We start from the raw sequence: 19,101 nt of genomic DNA on the forward strand, positions 1-19,101 counted from the left end.
TCCAGACGTTAAAATCTAAAGAAAGTTGATATCAGCTTTCATCAAAATTAATTAAAAAGAAAAGAGCTAAACATAGAAATTATTTTTATGGGGAGCAAATCATTGATTGCCAGGAGAATGGATGAGGTCAGATGTTCCTAGATTGGCTTGTGGAACACTGTGGTGGTCCAGAGAGAGGTCAATAGTTCTCTACTTCAGACTGCGTTCCTCCTTTCTAGCTACTTAACTTTATTGAGAGAAAAACAGAAAAGTATTCTGCTTTGCTTTTAATGCCATTTTTTCCACAAAAACTGTTTTTGTGGTTGCTAAGGGGTGTTTATATAATCATGATGGGGATGAGACAATTTCTTAAGGTGTGGTACAAGGTCTGTGAAAACATTTGAGGACCCCCTAGGCTAATTCATAAAATGCAGTAGATCTTTTTCTTCTCCTTCATCCGTGACACTGCAGTAGCCCAACTGTGTAGGTGAGGGCTTGTCTAATAAAGGTCTATGCGGAAGGTGGTTGATTGGTCTTTGGTTTTGTGGTGTGGTTGTGCTGTTTTTTTCTCTAATTTGTTATTAATCAAATAGGTGTTCTCTATTTCCATGGCACGAGTAATTCAACAGCAGTTAAAAGGATTGGAACTACCTGGTGCAGCAACAGCCTGTCCATCAGCTGTACTTTTTCATGCCCCACCTGTAGGTACTTGCTTATAGATGAAGGAAAGCAGTGAGCAGATGTCAAAGAGCCATCTCATTCCATTCGTCCTCTTGGCTGGCAGGATGGACAGTTTTTGTCTTCTTTCAGATCATTTGATGTAAAGGTCCTAAATCTTCTTGTTTCATGGTTACAGTAATAGTCCTTCAAGGGAAAACATCTTTCTAAGCAATTTGAAATTAGATTTAGAGGAGCTTTTCTCACGGGAAACAAGCTAACAGCTTGAAATTGTTTGCCATATTTGAGATGTACATGATGTTCCTTTACACAATTTGGAGATGCATATGTCACAAGAATTTTCCGTCATTTTGAACTTTACCATTTATGCCTTTTCCCATGCATTTTTCTATGTTAGGCTGATGATTGTAATGATATAGTAGGCACTATTAATAGTGGAAGATATATCGCTATAAATTCCAAGTGTTTTTTGTCAAAATTTCCAGGAAAAAAGTGATTAAAATATAAGAAGACAGAATCAGGAACACAAGCGTAGTAAACAGATATGAAGTATATTACATTAGATAAGTTACCTGTTGTTGCATCATGCGTAAGCCTTGAAATACTGTTTTTTCAAAAAAGTGAGATAGTAAAATAAATAATGATAATGTACCATTTTTCAAATAGCTTATTTACATTCTTTCCAGTATAGAGATGTTTAGAGTTTTGAAATCAGTCAGTCTTATATCCTTAGCTTGAAAATCTCTCTAGACACTTTGTGCTCTGTTACACTGGTTATATTTGGCTAGCCTTACTGACACTTTAGGAAGTGCAAAGATCTCAAGTGATGGAAACTGAAAGTCAATCAATTTAAGGGAAACTTGCCAAAATAAACTATAGTCCATCAGAAGAACATAGTGTAGTTATTGTAAATCTGGGAAAAAAAGCATATGTAAATCCTATATTTGAAAAGTATCTAGAATGATAAGGTTCCCTCATCCTGATATGAAAATAAGAGTTTTGATTATTTTATATTTCAGAAGTCAGTGATCATCATAATTTAATGTGTGCTGATACAATGGATATTGGCACATATGATGATAGTGCTGAATAAATTAATTTAGCCACTGAAGCAAAGAAATACTTTGTATAGAAATCAACGTTTTTTCTGGACAGTGTGGCATGAAGTCCTTCTAACCTAAAGAAGGAGCTATCAATGCAGTGAATCAAAAATACATGCCTTCCTAAGGATCAGTGAGAAGGAATATATGGGAATATTTTTTTTTTTCCCCAGGAATTCTGATAGAACTTTTGGTCAAGCATTCAGAGATTCCTGTCTGCTGCTAGGTTATTTTCTTTTAAAGGTTAAAATCATGCTGAGCTCTAGGTTGTGGACCAGACTCTGGCCCCACCCTCGTTTCTCTTCTCCACTCCAGCTCTATAAATGGCTAAAGGAAGAGCACTGGCAGTGTGGGAACTGAAAAGAGCCTACTACAGGGTGGTCTATGGGACCACGCAGCTCTGGCCTGGAAGCTCTTGCAAGGGTGGCTGAAGATATAACAAGATTGGGAAGAAGGCGGACTGTTGCACTTGGCATCACAGTGACTGCAGATTGTGGAGTGCCAAAGGCCAAGTCTGGTTGGGTAGAGCAATTCAGAGACACCTTTGCTCAGTGTCCCCTTGCTGTGCTTCTCACCCGAGAAGTACAGTACAGAGCATATGCACTGATCTTCAAGGATTTAAAAAATTGAAGTGTAAAAGAATGAAAATCCGGGAAAAAAAATGGTTTGTAGTTGCACACATGATTATAAAAGTGATCTAATTATTCGCTTAACTTTGTATTAGTCTAAAAAGTTCTTTAATTATATATCTGTCTGTACTGGGAGGCAGAAAATACAAGCATAAGAAGCTGACGTTCAGGTCTGTAGGATATGCTGCCTTTTAATTTTGGCTGGTGTAGTGGAACGAAGGTTAAGTATTAAGCCTAAAATACACCTTATTACAGATTGTGTAATCCAAATGTATGAAGAAAAAAGACCTTCCTTCATTTTTGAAGATGAACGTTTCAACTTTGACTAGGCTGAAAGACAGATATAAAGTCATCTTGATAATAGTGAGTGGGACAGAAAATATCCTTAAAAAATAACAATAAAAAAAAAAGTTCTGCAACCAAAACTTTTTTTAAAAAATCCATGTAGTACCAGTGACTGTCATGGTTTTAGGACAAAATTTCTATTTAAGCCATTTACTGTACAAGACACTTGAAATTTTTCATGACACAAAAAAATGGGGAATAAACATTTATAGTCACACACAGCCTCATTCAATGATAAGCAACTCTAGCTTAAGCAGCCTAATATTAAGATTATCCAACATACTCCATTATAAACTCTATTGTCATTCTCAGCCTAACTTTGCTATTCTTTCACAATAGGGGTTGAAATTTTCTCTGCCAGCTACCTGACTCAGCTTGATGTATTGTTTTTACTTTTTAGTTTTTTTGCTTTAAAGCTTCAGCAAAAGTGGTGATTCTGCTTTGTCTTAGACCAGAGTGAGAGAGAAGTGTATATGGCTTTATCATTAAAACAAAGATTTGGATTTTTTTTTTTTTCACTGAAAAAAAATTTCATGTTCCCTTATATTAGGTAAAGGATATGACACTTGTTTGTTTGTATTAAGAATGTGTGTTTTGTTATCTTTGAGACAGTCTGCATAGTTCTAAGTGTTAAAAAAAAAAGACCTAGGAAGCAAATGGAATTGTTGGGAGGCTTGGATATATTTGTCACTAGAACACTTTATAACTTGGGAGCTGAACAAAAATCTGATGCAGTTTCAGATCTAGGCACTTAAAACCCACTTGTCAGGAGAGCCTGTTGTTGATACACCCACCTTTATCATGTTGGGAAGGAAGGAACCTGGGTGATCCAAAAGTATCTAGGACAAGATGTGCGTGTGCCGGAATGTTAAAAATTATGCTGAGGAGCCCAAAAGAGGGAAGGGAAATCAAGCTTCGTGGGCTGGCTGGCTGAAAGGGAAACTTTGGCTGGGCTGAAATAAGGCAAGGTTGGCATGGAGAATCGTCATATTGGGTGAGGATCTAAGGAGATAAGGGCTGAACACAGTGCTTTAAAAAGAAATATTAGAAATGGTGAGAAATGGAAGACCTGCAAGCTGGGTTTCTGTGACAAAACAGCCTTAGACTGGCTGAATGGCACATGTTAAGTTCTTGTGAAACGCATTAACTACGTATGTTTTTCAACTGTTCTTCAGTTATGTAGAGCTTTCATTAGTATGTGTTTTACACTGCGATTAATAGTATGTAACTGACGTGTTTATGATATTAGCTCATATGGAAGAGGTTAGGACAGAGCTTGGTAATTTGGAGGGCACGAGTTGTTGTTTTGTTAGGATTACTAAAGAGTATTATACATATCTCATATTGCTTTAGTTGTTGTTTTCCACTAGTTTCCTGACCTCAATGCAGTGTTGGTAGCACAAACCTACAGGACAGCATGGGCAAGTTGAATCTAATTTTTTCTTTCAACCTTTGAGTATTTGCCTCTAACTAGCAATGCTCATTTAATGTACGTTAATTTGCTGTTTAATGTACTATAATTACTAACATTTTTCTCAAAAGTGCAAACAACAAAAGCTCTTTTCTGAAAAAACTTCCCTAATCCCTACTACTGTCAGATCTCGTGGTGTTCTGGGGACTGGAGCTTGTTCTTTGCAGTCTTTGGTCCTGAGTGTCTGTCTTTAGGCCTTGGCCCTTGAACAGCCCTGAAGGAAATGTCTTTTCCCTATTGCCTGTAGCATGAATTACTCCAATTTTTACTATGACTTGAAGTTGGGAAGGGAGAGAAGATTTGGGCCTCTAAGAATACAGTAAAATCAATCCTTTACTGAATGAGGGATGAGACAGAAATATAAGCTATCTGATCTCCAAGAAGAGGTACCTACGTGGGCATTGTGGGTACCAGCAATGGTACCCACAACCAGCAATGTTGCCAGAAAAGAAGGGAGTCAAGAACCAGCCTCATACACAGATGTTATGGTTCATTTCTCATAGACATTTCTGTTCTAGATATTGACGTTTGGCTGTTATATGTTGCCAAACATGCCCTGTAGTGACAACAGATGAGCAAGAAATAAATTGCAGATGCTAACAAAACCAGAAAGCATTCTAGAAGGTCAGATCTTACCTAATTTGAAATGATTTATTAAGATGATAATTTAAACCCATCTTATGTGTATTGAGAGTTCATTCACTTACTTACACTTAAATAGCTTCATCGGATTTAGAGATGTTGCTATCACAGCTGAGAGCAGAATGTAGATTTTCTTTAGAATGAATCTTAGTTCAAAATGCCAGAGATTATTTAAACAGGATTATTCTGAGTATTAAATACATTTTCTGTAACAGACTGCTTTGCAAGAATTTATTTCGTGTGAAATTTTTTCTTGATATATTCTCAGAAGAATAAAGATCTCCTTTTTCAGTATGCATCAGAATATAGTATCCTAATAGCATGTGCAGACAAATAAAAAGTGTAGGAAGAACAAATCAATAATTCCAACCCCAATATTTCACTTCCATCATTTCCATTAAGGAAAATAGATCTGGTTTATATTCTTTTTCAAAATGCTAGTTCATGTATAATTTTAAGCCCTTTCCAAAAGTGAGGACTAGAAATGTAATACCTAATATAATATAACATAATTTAATAGAATCTGGAACATAAATAGTTGGCTTTGGTTTTTTACTTTATGTATAAACAGTAGCTACTAGTGGGTGATGTAAAATACATTGCTATTAAAAGAATTTAGTTGAACAAACTGAAGGTAATTCAATGAGGTCAAGGAAGCTAGGCTACCTTTCCATTGTTTATCTAGGCTTTTTTTGCATTGCACCACTGAAGTGTTGCTGGGAATAGTTGTTAGCAATATTCACCTGTAAACTGATACCTTGCACAGTTTAAATGGAAGGGTAAATGTAGATTAAGATAATTCATTTTCACCATCATTTCCGCTCACGATTGGTACATCTCAAGCGTTTTAGTGAAATTTCTCTCGGTGTACTCCTGAGGCCGAACAGGAGGACGGTTGGGCTGACAGGGATCTCCTTCGGGTGGTTTGGAATGGTAGCAATTACAGCTACACTGCCATCTCCAGCGGTCTGGAGTCTGCTACACTTTGCAGTATGGCAAGTCAATCTACTCGAAGAACAGAGGAAGAAGAGAACATGCCCTTTTTTCTAGTCAGCTACAGTTTGGTCCGTGCGAAGAATCACGCTTCTCCTCAGTTACTAAGTTTTATCAGTTCTCCCTATAGCAGGTTTTTACTGCAGCTTCAGAAAAGCAAGTTCATACTGGCATAAGAGAGCAGAGAAAACAGAAGGTTCTCTCTACATGTGTAATATTGTAGTTAAGTCCATACTTTTTGTTTTGTCACTCAATTCATATGTGTGTTTTAGGAATAAGTTTTCTTACAATATATTTAACATAGTAAAGGCTTTCACATCTGTAGATTCTTAGCTGTCCAGATTTTCAGACATCTCAACAGTTGTGCTGTCCTTCTGAAAGCACAACTTGTTTAAAAAAAGATACAAGTCTCGCGTATGTAAGCGAGTTTTGCCATCTGTGTAAAGATCAGTATTTAAAAAACAGATGCGCAAAGAGCTCAGCATCTGTTTTCTCAAATGTGTACTGTATGCAGGAATGAAAGCTATTTTTCATAAACATGGTCCTTTCTGTCTCTACACCACCACCTTCCTCCTCTCCAATTACCTAGTTAGATTGTGCATTATAACAAAACCTACGATGGCCTTCAAACAGGCGGATATTTTAAGAAGAAATGAATCGGTACAAAAAGCTATTTTCATATAAAATATTAGTATGAAAATGATAGCTCTGTGTTATGATTATTGCTCGTTTTGGATGAGACATCTTGATAAGAATGCCTTTTGTGATTAATTTAAAGGAACTTTTATAATAGATAAGGGTAAAGGAGCCAATATTGGTTTGGAAGCCAAAAAGCATTAGAAGTATAATAAAAAGTTGATTAGAAAGTCTGTTTCCAGAAGTCTGTGTTGAACTCAGTGGAAACCCTGGAGGTATGTCTGGTGGTAATTATGTTTGAGAGAAGCAGACACTGATTTAGGCATTCATTTTATTGATAACAAACTTTAAACTAAACATGGGCTAGTGCCCTTATCTTATTAATGACTCAAGACCAAAATTTTAAGAAGTGTTATTTATTTTGCAGCTGGAGCAAGAATCCAAATGTTAATACGCTTTGGCTAGAAGCCTCTAACAAGAGAAGCTCTTTCTATGGTAGCTCCCTAGATGGATAGTTTTTTTTCATCAGTATTTGGAAGATGCAGGAAACTTGTTTTCTGTTTTGGTTTTCCCGCTACAAAAATAAACATATACCAGTTTGCATTTTTAGATTTTAGTGGGAAAAAAACCCCACATTTAAAATTAATGTAAGGGATGTGGTACTTTTTGCAGCAAAAATAATAGCATTGTAATCTTCTGTAACAGAATAAAATGCAAATATCATACTTTTGACATTTCAGTTCTTCTATCATGACAACCCCTAATGTTAAACTGTTTTAAAGATCTGGTCACTAAATAATGCCAAAATTTGTTTTGTAAAATAGATAATATCTATCAGGGTTGATGATGCTTTCTGCAGTTTAGGTTTAAGTTGCATAGGTTAGGTATATCAATAGTAAGAGCTTTATTGTCAGCTGCACAAGTGCCCTTTGACCTTGTGGGGACTTGGTGAATACATCCCAACTGCTGCACCCGCATGCTTGTCGGTACCCAGGCTCACTTGCGTACCTCAGTGCAAGGTACTGTGTTCAGGACATCCTGTAGATGTACTTTGTATTCGGAATCATTTAAAATTGCCAGTATTTTCATTACATTTGTATGCTCCCTACACACTACACTATAAAGTTATGGATTATAAAAAAGCATTTCAAATAGATTTCAGCTAAAAATTAAAGTCTTGTTATACAGTCTCATCAACTGAAACTGGAATAATAACCAATGACCATGTTTTTAAAGGTAGTAAAGTCCCCAGAAGATGCAGAAATATTCTTAAACATATTTGGAAAACTGACTAAACACCTAAAAGGCAACAGTGCACTATTATCCTATTAAAAATACTACCAAAAAGTAGTTTTTAAGACTTTGTCCTAACTTTTCAGGAGACTATTGAGATTTGAGTGTTACAGTGAAACCTTAATTTGATAAAGTGCATGTCCTGAATTGAATACTGAAATGAATCTCACTGTTGTCTGTTATCACATGTTCAGTTTTTCCACAAGGTATCGCTGAAGTTGTCCTCTTCCACTAGTCAGACTACATTTCCCACTAAAATTAGGATTTTATTAATTCACATACATGATTATTTTATTAATAGTGAATATTTCTTAATATCCTGAAAAAAATTTAATAGTTCATGATGCATTCCATTAGGGTAACCATATAATTTGCATTGATACAAATACTGGAAAGTCAAAAATACAATATGCTGTGGTTCAAAACTTTTTCATCCAAAAACGTTTTGATCTAAGTCCAATATACTGCTGTTTTACACAAGCTCTTGTAATTGTGCAACTGGTGTGTTAGGTTGTAGCTTACCCCCTTTTTAAATTATTCTTGTTTTCCAACTTTTTTGAAGCACTTTCCAAATGTTATGTTTTAGATTTTTTAAAAGGCTGCCAATTTGAAGTCGTTTCCTCTAGAAAAATGAGTTCTTTGTACATTTTCCTCTTTTAACAAGGTTAGTTTAAATGTTATAGTAAGCAAACAGGCACGTAATAGGGTTTAACACTAAAAATGACATAGCTATTGTATTCACTTTGCACATAATGATTATTTAGCCGTATAATTGAATACTGAGTGAATGATGGTAGAGAACAAAAACCCAAACTTAAATTCCTTATAGCTTTTTTTGTATGTCCTTATATTATTTTTAGTTGTACTGATACTGATCTATAAAAAAAGTTCTTTGCTTTGCTTTCCCTTTTGTAGTTGTTTGAGATCACAGTGCCTCTCTCTCACGGCCCCAAACCTGTAACCGTCAGTTTTGCCAATCACACGTCCTGCCGATGCATGTCGAAGTTGGATGTTTACAGACAAGTTCATTCTATCATAAGACGTTCCTTGCCAGCAACACAAACTCAGTAAGTATGAGACTTGTCTTTCCTTTCACATTATGAGCAAGCCTGTATAATTAGATTTAAAACATTGCTGGAAGCTTTCACAATTAAGATAGGTGAACTTATACATGTTAGTATTAGTAGTAGCAGAATGCATTTTGTAAAGGAGCTAATATTGCTTTACATGGAGAGAATGTTACTAAAGTAATTAGCACAGTTATTTTTTAGCCAGTGGATAAACCGGGGGGTAGGTCATTTAAAAATGAAGAATAATTTTGGTTTGGGGGTTTGCTTCATGGAAAGCGCTACAATGCAATTGAGGCTTAAAGGAAACATCAATCAAATCAACTCTAAAAAGCAAAAAGTAATTATAAAAGCTATCAAAAAATAATTACTTTTACAAATAAGGAGTAGACAACATTTCTCAAACTGTATTTTCCTGTTTAAGAAGTTGTTAAAAAAAGGATTGCTTTTAGGGAATCTCTGACTACAAATCTTCTTTGACATCTTCGTATGCCAGAAGTGAAAATAAAACAGAATGGGAAGGGGAAATAAAGGGTTAATTGACAGTCCACAGAATTAGCATGTTGATTTGTTTGGTGATTTTGAATGAAAAAAGTCACAGAAGAAATCTGGCACTGAAGCAATTGTTATTAAAACACTTGAAGAACTCCTCCCCTTCATTTTAGGGGACTGAGTGAAGTGTAAATAATTAGTAGGCCAAAAATACATAACAGATTAACAGTTGCTTTATGGAAGAACCAATGACGAGAAGCTGAACGGGAATTAACTGTAGACATTTTTAATAAGGCGAGTGAATGGTGCAAAATGCCCCGAGATGTAAGCTAGGTCGTCTTCTCTCCATTTTCAGTCAAAGTCTGGATGTCTTCTGACGTCTTCTAACTAAACACAGATTATATTCGATTTGAATTGAAATTATTGAATTTGTTCATCAAAACATGGATCATAACCAGTGAACTAGAAAAATACTAATAAATAAATGTATTAATAGTTTAATTAATTGCACAATTAACAGATTATAAAAAAACAAAACCCAAGAGTCAATATAAAGTCAAATTATGCTGACTGTTGGCAGTTTCTCAGTGCTTCCAGATTAAGAGCAGTTGTAATTACCATTGCAAGAGTTTATTCTAGCCAGGAAACAGCTACCTGTAGTTAGCGGGAAGTAACTGTACAGATAGAAGACTTTGACCAGCACTCACAGGTAGCTAGCTGGCTGTCCTGTGAGTAAGCAATCATTTCAACAAAATTAAGAGTAGTACTAGATCAGAATACATATAGGCCTTCTCTGCTAAGTACTGTCTTTAAGTTTAAAATCTATGGCTTTTTACAAGAAAATAAATTAAAAAAAAAAAACAAAAAAAAACCCAAAAACACAAGCTGAGAGCTTCTAGATTCTAGAAAGGAAAGTAAAGATCTTTGCATGTTCATGGTGGGTGCCTGGATGCTTTTCAGAATCTCACTGGATTTTTTTAATTTGTACTAAAGTTCTCAATTTCTTTTCAACTTCTTATTTTTCCTTAACAGTTTTATTTATAGGTTTGAATGCTAGTGAAACTGTTGTAAAGCCAAAACTTGGAAATGTACTTTCTTGTCACAGTGACAGGTTTGCATGTGTGCATGTATTTATGTACATGCTCATTTTAACAGAAATATAGTAATGACTTTCTTATGTATTACTGAAAAGAAAAGCCTAAGAGTATAATCTCTGGTTTTAGGGTAGTAACACTTGGGATCTAATAAGAATTCAAGGCTGGATTATGCCACAATGCACAGGCACATGTTAGAAAGAAGAGAGATATGACATGTAAGAGAGAATACAAATAGTTGATCTTTTTTTATATAAAATATATTTTCTGCACAATTTTATCCTGATAATTAAGGTCTAGATCTTTGCCTGTTCTCCCAATTTTTTTCCTTTTTTTCCTTCTAAAAAGTAGTACCTACCTCTACATACTTGCGGAGCTGAGGCGTGTCAGTTCATGTTAACCAGTGTTTCAGAATACCTCCTGGATTAATGAGATCTTAAGTTGTACTCTTCTCTGTTTATATAGAATCTCATCAAGACGTGCAACTGGGTTAGAAAATTGTCACTCTATTTTAGAAGCTTAGTGATGGGGGGGATGGGGGGGAGCAGGGGGGCCTTCAATATACATAATTCAGATCCAAGTCTCTATGATGACTCTATGGTTTGTAGGTAGGTGCTTGTGGAGCTGATAAGCATATTTTGAATGTATGTTGTACACATTAAATGTTTCCTCCTCTTGTGCTTTATCTGTCCTGACACTGACAGGTAACAAGTTAGCATGCTGATTTTTTTTTTTTTTTTTAAAGTTAAGTCGAGTTGGCAATGATTTGGAAGGAGGTAGTGAAATTCTCTGCAAAGTGGTTTTGCCTTTTTTTTTTTTTTTTTTCTAGCCTTCCTGAACTTTCCTAAAATGTTACAATAAGTCATTTTAAAATTTCAGCCATATCCCCCAGTAATTTTCTGTACAACCAGAGCAGAATTTGTAAACAAGCAGTTCCAGTTCCTTTTGCTGGGTGGCTCCCACCCCGATGCAGAAATACATATTGTTCTCTTCAAGTTCTGGTAACTTGGGTTTTGTATCAACTTTATCTTCTTATGGGTTCATGTGCACTCGGTGTTTTCTTCATATTGTCACCTTGGCTTCCTTCTGTAGTTAAACACTCCCAGCTAGAGCCAAGCTGCTCCAGGTGTGAGTTGTTTTTTGTTTGTTTTTTTTTTTTAAAAACAGAGTACAATAATACATCTGTAAATTATCCGTACTATTTCTCAAGCAGAATCAGGAGGCAGGCAAAAGGACATATGTGCCAAGTGAGGGAGCGAGAGTGAGATCATTAGCAGAATGAAATCAGGAAACACCAGCTTGATAAAACACGAGGCGGTGCGGGGTGATGTTAAACTCCAGCAATCTTTACAAGCAAGGAGTCGTTTAATGTGGTGAAGGGGAGTGGTGTACCTGAATGATGATCACAGAAGAATGTCCCAGCACCTGCATTTTTGAATGCATGAGTAATGGTGCTCAGGGGAATGAAAAGTGCTTAAAATGTGTAATGTATGTGCTGTCTTAACAGATGAGGATTTTAGAAATACTATAGAAACAATGAATAAATGACACAGCCTGGATGCATGAAGTAAGGCATGACTTGTTAAAAGTTGTAATGCCACCTGTGGTGATGAAGAAATTGCAAGCAAGGAAGATCAAATAATACACAAATATTTTATCTGTGGTGTACCTACTAGTTAAGTTCAGTCATCCTTTAAAAAGAGACCAACTACTGTTAGGATTTTTTGCTTTCTTTGCTTACCGCTACCTTGGCTGCAAAACTCCAGCAGGTAAAGAGCCTTAAGCTCTTAAGATAAATTGTTTACTGTGTTTCATTTCTAAAGTGAAGAGGCATCACTGCTGAAGTCCAAATCTTTAGATTCAAGAAAGCTGTCCAGGATTTGAGTGGCTGATGGGAAAGAGTCAGTTGATGTCACATAACTCTCACATAAAGGGAAAAGGAATCTGATAATCTCATTTTGTTTTAGAAATTAGTTTGGTCTACGGCATTCATTCAGAAACTATTATCAGCTGTTTTTTGATGTCTATATGTGTGAAAATGTTTTTGTACTGCAAAAAACAATGTAGAAAATTATGCCTGTTACCACCTATGAGGTATTTGGCACACAAATATTTTTTTTTATACTGATCTATTTTGTACATGAGGCTTACATTCAAGGGTTAGATCTGTTTCCAAACTACATTAGGAAAGTACAAACATCAGTTTCTAGAAGTTGGAGCTAAATGTGCTTGAAATGTGAGAAGGTATCTTCAACAAGTGGTTGAGGATTCCTGTAGTGGGGAGAACCTGAATTAGTAACAGATTTGATAGGAGTTAAAAATAAGATTAGGAATGAGCTGAAGCTCTTTGAAAGGTTTTTGTAATGGAGGGAAACAAAAGAAATTAAGCACCTATAATTGATTTTTTTTTTCTTGAGTTCTTATGGTAGTAAATCAACAGTATATTTCATTCCATAGGTGTCATGTGGCAAACAAGACCTGTCCGAAAAATCATATCTGGAATAATCAAATTTGCAGATGTTTGGCACAGCACGATTTTGGTTTCTCTTCTCACCTTGGAGATTCTGGTAAGCATTTTTGCTTAAAAGATTAAATGTAGTTCCATGTCTTGATTTACCTAAAGGAGAAATTAAAAACCTGAAAAGTAAATAGTTGAATATTTATTCATACTGTTACTGATTGTTGCCTGTCTTTTGGCATATGTTTGTTCTTAAAACACCTTAAAATGTATGAATTCGATACCATTTCTTCCCTTAAAAATACGGGATGGGTAGAGACAAAATTCTGATAATTGTGCAACTTCTCTGCTGTATTTCTAGACACATCTGAAGGATTCCATATTTGTGGACCAAACAAGGAGCTGGATGAAGAAACCTGTCAATGCGTCTGCAAAGGAGGCGTGCGGCCCTCAAGCTGTGGACCTCACAAAGAATTAGACAGATCATCGTGTCAGTGCATGTGCAAAAACAAACTTCTCCCTGCTTCCTGTGGGCCCAACAAGGAATTTGATGAAGATAAGTGCCAGTGTGTATGTAAAAAGACCTGTCCTAAACATCAGCCACTAAATCCTGCAAAATGCACCTGTGAATGTATAGAATCTCCCAATAAATGCTTCTTAAAAGGAAAAAGGTTCCATCACCAGACATGCAGGTAAAAACTTGGTCTTTAGCCCTTTCATTGTGTTTAAGGTATAAAGTTTTGGGTTGTGTCATTAGCTGTCTTGTTGGATTGCTTTTAGCCTTAAGTAAATAGTAAGCCTCTCTTCAGTTTTATCTTCTATGACTTTTATCATCTCTAAGAGGAAACTACTAGGCAGAAAGAGTATTTTAAAGCATGTTTAGTTTCTAGTACTCTTACTACTACTTCATGTGATTTATTTTTTTTTCCTTTGATGAAAATGAGATGTAAATTCAAGCTCCTTGGTTTTTTATGCTACTTAAAATCCCACTCTATTTTTTCCAAGAACTGAATATTGCAATTCAAATAACTCAAATATTTTATTTCTAATTAGATTTCAGGAATTAGTTCTGGAGGATACTATCATTCATTTTCACTTCCTAAATTTTTGCATATCCTTAATTTCACTCAACTGATACTAAAGATTTATGAGTGCATAAAAAGTCTTATAGCTCTGGGTGATTTCTGTGAAAAGTAGAAACATAGAACTATAAAACAGACCGCCCACATTCATCATTTAAAATGGGATTTGGTCAGGAAGAAAACTCTGCAATTTCTTTATATATCACAGGACCTTTTCCTTCCACGACTGCTACACCCAGTGGTAGCAGTCTATATATAAAAATGTGAATGACTTCAGTTTCTGAGAAACAAACAATATTATTTCTGCTTTGTATATTTTGTGAGGAAAGTTTTCCTGTAAAGTTAATTTGTTACAACAGAAACAACCCCATTTGGAGCAGAAAGATCACTTATTTATTAATATATGGGAATTATTTCTATTATATTAATCACAAATAACAATTCCAGAAATGTTCAGGCACTGGAAATGGAAAATAGAAAATTGGGTGGTAATTAATTGCCTACAAAAAGTAAAACTCATGTATTTTTTTTAATATAACATGTAATTAGTTGGCATAAATATATTGCCATATATATATATTAGTTTGTCTTGAATAAAGAACAAATGTCTAATATTAGGAATGAGACCTGTGTTGAAGTCTCTAAAATTAATAATAACTGACATTACCTGTTTTCCTATGTTTGGCCTTTTGAGTGGAATAGAAGAGTTGTTAGAAACATAAGAAATCATTTCTTCTCTATTGTTCAGTTTTTATTTCAATTTTATGATTGCAGAGGGAAAAAAAACCAACCTTATTACATGAGCTGTAGCACGTTACAAAGCCTTAGCACTACTCAAGTGTGCACTTCCAGCAGTGCTCCACATCTAAACTACGTGTATTTTAAAAGAACATTCACAGCTGGAAAAGTCAGGCATTTAAAATGCTAAGAAATGCCATAACAGGTATCTGATGCCACCTCTATTGATTTAAAGACTTAGTATTTGAAGGAAGGAATTGAGCTCAGCTTTTGTTGTGGTTGAATACAATAAAGAGTTTGAATCCATTTCTCACATCCAAGGACAGTGATACAGGATGCTTTTAGCTATTTCTCTTTTCTAAGCAGTTCATCTTTGTGCGGAGAAAGAGAGAAAGATTTGTATATGGTGTTACTCTATAGCTCTACAACCAGTAGCCCTGCAGATAGTAGCACTCTTAAGGAAAACAAGATGCAATCTTTGCTTCTTAAGAAAACACTCAGCAGAGGTTTCTCACATTTTTGGTGTGTCCACAAGCTATCCATAAAAGGAATAAAAACCCTGCAACATCCTGTTTGTCTTTTGAAAAAAAGATCCCTTGCTGTTATGAAACCACGTAAATGAAAGTACCACTCTATAGCTTTGTGCAAGATGCCTGAGATCTAGACATGAGCAGACCCCTGTAGCCGTGTCCTAGACAGCTCCCCATGCAGACCGTTAGTCCTTGCAGGTTCTGGTTTTGAAGCACCTGCATTTTTATGCACTGTACCTAAAATGCTTCCACCTCTTATGTTAGACCCTGCTCCAGAGGACAGGAATAAAAAGTCATTTAGAAAGAACAGGATAGGAAGAAGAAAGAAAAAAAAACAAAAAAAACAAAAAAACCCTACAAAACACCACCGTAAAGCATACTGGCTTTTAAGGTGATCATGCTGTTACCACCACTAAAAATAGCATTCCTACTTGAGTTTCATCTTTGCAGATGTTTGACTCTCCAAAATCTCAAACCTGAGCATTTGGTAGCAAAAATCACAATTACTGACCATAAAGAGAAAGCTGCCACTGACTCACCGAGCACTATACATATTGACTGCACATCTATCTTAGCTCCAGCACGCTCAGATTGTCCTCATCAAAACAGACATCTGTCACATGAAAGCACTCCATAAACAACACCCAGCCTAAATCTTTTAAAAGACCTGGTCTATTGTTCAGCAGAGTTTCCTAAGGAAACCACATTTATATAGTTACAATGACTCTGCTACTATTCACCCTGTGCTATCGCCTCAAAAGTTTATTTTGGTCAGTTTTGGCAGGGCCAGATAAGTAGCCACCTCAGCTGCAAAGCATTATAGAGGAGGAGAGGGGCTTTCTTGCTCTGTTGAAATGTCCCAAATAAGGCTAAGACTGCAGTAACCCGACCTTGACTGCTGCTAGACACAAACTCACATGGGAGAGATGCCTTATAGCGCTGTCGACTGCAAGTTAAGCTGAAGTTCGCAGTTCACTAGGAGGCAAGAATCCTAAACAAAGTGAACTCCTCATATTTAATGATTACATGACTGCTTTTTGTTTTGTGCAACATGTCATAGGTGGGTGGAAGAGTTTGGCTTTGTCTTTTTTTTTTTCCTTATCTTTCTCCTATTTCATTCTACAGTCATTCAGTACATGAAATAGTCTAACTTTCATGGCAGAGATGGGCAAAAAGGCAAGTGAGTTCAGTGTTTCATCCGTTGCATCTCTATGGAGTACCTTTTGCCCAGAACAAACCTACTGCTGGTAGCCTGTTTGCTCAGAGTATTAGATCCTTTGGCAAACATGCAAGACAGTAAAGTTCACTTGTTTTGTTTCTCAAGTGACATTGTGATTTATTTTTTTTTCCTTTTACCACTGTTTCCAGACTTTATTGGGCAAAAGATTGGTAGGGCTTTGAGAGATTCCCATGAGCTGTTACACTGATTTCAAATATATTAAGTGGCACAAAATAATGTTACTCCCTTAATTACAGAGACCACGCTGGTGAAATAATCTATGATTAATGACATTGAAAGCGCTGAACAAGATGTGACTAGTTAATAAATGTCATGTTTGCAGTCTTCCTCATTCCTTATTGCTTTCCTCATAGCCAGGTTCATTGGTTGAACTAGCTGGCTTGAATTAATGTAAGTGTAATCCAGACCTCATATCATAAACAAATTATTGCAAAGTAGTAACTTGGTATCCAAAACAAGCACACAACATATTAACTTGTCTGCAACAATAGTAAGAGTAGCCACAAGCCTGAAACAAGAATTGCCTAGGGAAGAGGATCGTGGCATTGCCTTAATATAGCGTGCTGCAGTGTCTTTGAACTGAAGTAAGTATGAATTATAGCAATAGATCATAATATCAGTGTTTCACAAACAGGCACACGTTATTTAAATAAAAGTTTTAAGTATAACTGTGTTGAAATTCGAAACATATATTTTGTCTTTTGACTCATTGCCAGCATCTGAAAAAAAACCCAGACTTGTACTTTGTCTCCATTATACACCAGAAAGTATTTAGCATTGTTATTGTAAGGTTATTTTAGGTCAAGTTCTTGTTTTAATAGAAAAATAAAATAGGAAAAGGAAGAGTTCAGGGACAACCACAGATATTATCACTGTATAAGTTCTATTTTTCAGTCAAGGAATCTGTGAAGAAAATTCCGCTGCTTCTTAGGTAGATGTGACTTGTGGTTTAATGCTCTATTTCTGTTAAACTTATTTTAATCAAATAAGGACTGTTTCTGTTTTTTCCTTTAAGATTTATCATAAACATGCAAGCTCTGATCTTACTTCAGAATGCACATAGATGCAATACGAAGTGTTAGATATATCCCCACTGGCCTCAGAGAGTGGCTATAGGAGTCTGCAACTTGAAAGGAAGTATGTGCTCATTTTCAAGGTCAGAGTCCCAGTGTAACGTACGTAGACAAATCTCTCTGGGGCTTATTGCAGTAGTGAATCAGGTGAGAAACAGTCCTGGGTAAGAAGATGGTAGATCTGATTATCACTTGATTCTGGATTGCCACCTCAAACTGGCAGCATGCAGTAGGTCATAACAAGCCAATTTGAGTACAGAAAAATATTATTGTATTTTTAAGATTAAATTTAGAGAAGTACTACTCAAGACTGGAATGCAACTACAACTGGGCAATATGTTAAAAATATTCATGAGTATCTGTTACAATGGAATAGTTTCTCTTCAATAGCTTTCATTATTCCTTCATTGTCTTTTGTGAAGAATAGTCCAATTAAAAGTAGTTGGAAGAACATAAACAGAAGTTCAAAGATATGTATTCGTAGGAATTAAATCACCCATTGAGAAGTTGGCAATCTAAATGCACACAGATGTCTACTCTAGGTTAATAGAACTGATCATGTTATCTTAATGCCCACTTTTTTTCATTTCTTTAGTTGTTACAGACCGCCGTGTACAGTCCGAACGAAACGCTGTGATGCTGGATTTTATTTTAGTGAAGAAGTGTGCCGCTGTGTACCCACATATTGGAAAAGACCACTTATGAACTAGTGAAGAGAGCACTACTTGCTATTTTGGTGTACATTTTTCCATTAGAACAAAAGAGCAACAGAAACTTTGCTAATATTTGGAATTAAATGTTCACCAGAGACCCTGTGGGGCTTTCAGAGACAGACGCATTGTGCTTTTCTCAAGATGTGGAAAGCAAATGTAGAAAATAACTGGGGTTCATATTTTGTAAAGAACTCACTAAGGACTTATTTTCTGCCAATGACCAAACAGCCTAGGTTCTTCTTCTTGTGATTTTTTTTTTTTAAAGAGATAATGACTATATAATTTATTTCCACTAAAACCATTGTGCAGCATTTCTGTTTATAGCAGTAACAATTGTTAAAGCTCACTGTGATCAATATTTTTATATCATGCAAAGTATGTTTAAAATAAAATGGAAATTGTATTATGTAATGGTGAGAATGTTTAATCATCTGCCTAAAGAAAGGAACTACAATTCAGCTTCATTACCAGGGTTCTTAAAAGGGGAAAAGGTGATTAAGAGAAAGCACTTCTATGAAGGGAAGACTACAGACATTTTCTCATACCTGTTGCATATGTCATTTGAAATAGAAAGAGTTATACTTAGTATTTCATGACCCAGTGATATTTCTGTCTCTGGAACGAAACTAGCAAAGCAAGTACAATTAATAACTAACCAAAACAGTGGAGATCCTGTACGTTGCCCAAGGATAAGGACTATGTTTCAAGGACAGCAGCAACTACTCACATTCCAATATATTCACCTTTTATTTTATTTCTTGTTAGCATTCCTAAAGAATAATATAAAATAATGTCTACTGAAGGTTATTAGTAGGAAAGTGGAAATGCCAACTATGCTTTTTATTTAG

At 35.7% G+C, this 19,101-nt stretch overlaps 1 protein-coding gene across 1 annotated transcript in view; it reads left to right on the forward strand.

Annotated features, from left to right (window-relative positions):
- Positions 1 to 18,631, forward strand: part of VEGFC (vascular endothelial growth factor C) — an 80,726-nt gene extending 62,095 nt beyond the window's left edge. The window contains exons 4-7 of the mRNA XM_009474809.2: positions 8,682 to 8,833; positions 12,877 to 12,986; positions 13,239 to 13,569; positions 18,136 to 18,631. Of these exons, the coding sequence (XP_009473084.1) occupies positions 8,682 to 8,833; positions 12,877 to 12,986; positions 13,239 to 13,569; positions 18,136 to 18,250 (708 nt within the window). The 3' untranslated portion in view covers positions 18,251 to 18,631. The remainder of the gene's footprint in view (positions 1 to 8,681; positions 8,834 to 12,876; positions 12,987 to 13,238; positions 13,570 to 18,135) is intronic.
- The last annotated feature ends 470 nt before the right edge of the window (positions 18,632 to 19,101 follow it).

This window comes from Nipponia nippon, unplaced genomic scaffold (assembly GCF_047370975.1).
Source record: "Nipponia nippon isolate SJK-2023a ecotype South Korea unplaced genomic scaffold, ASM4737097v1 scaffold_6, whole genome shotgun sequence".
Taxonomy (NCBI): domain Eukaryota; kingdom Metazoa; phylum Chordata; class Aves; order Pelecaniformes; family Threskiornithidae; genus Nipponia; species Nipponia nippon.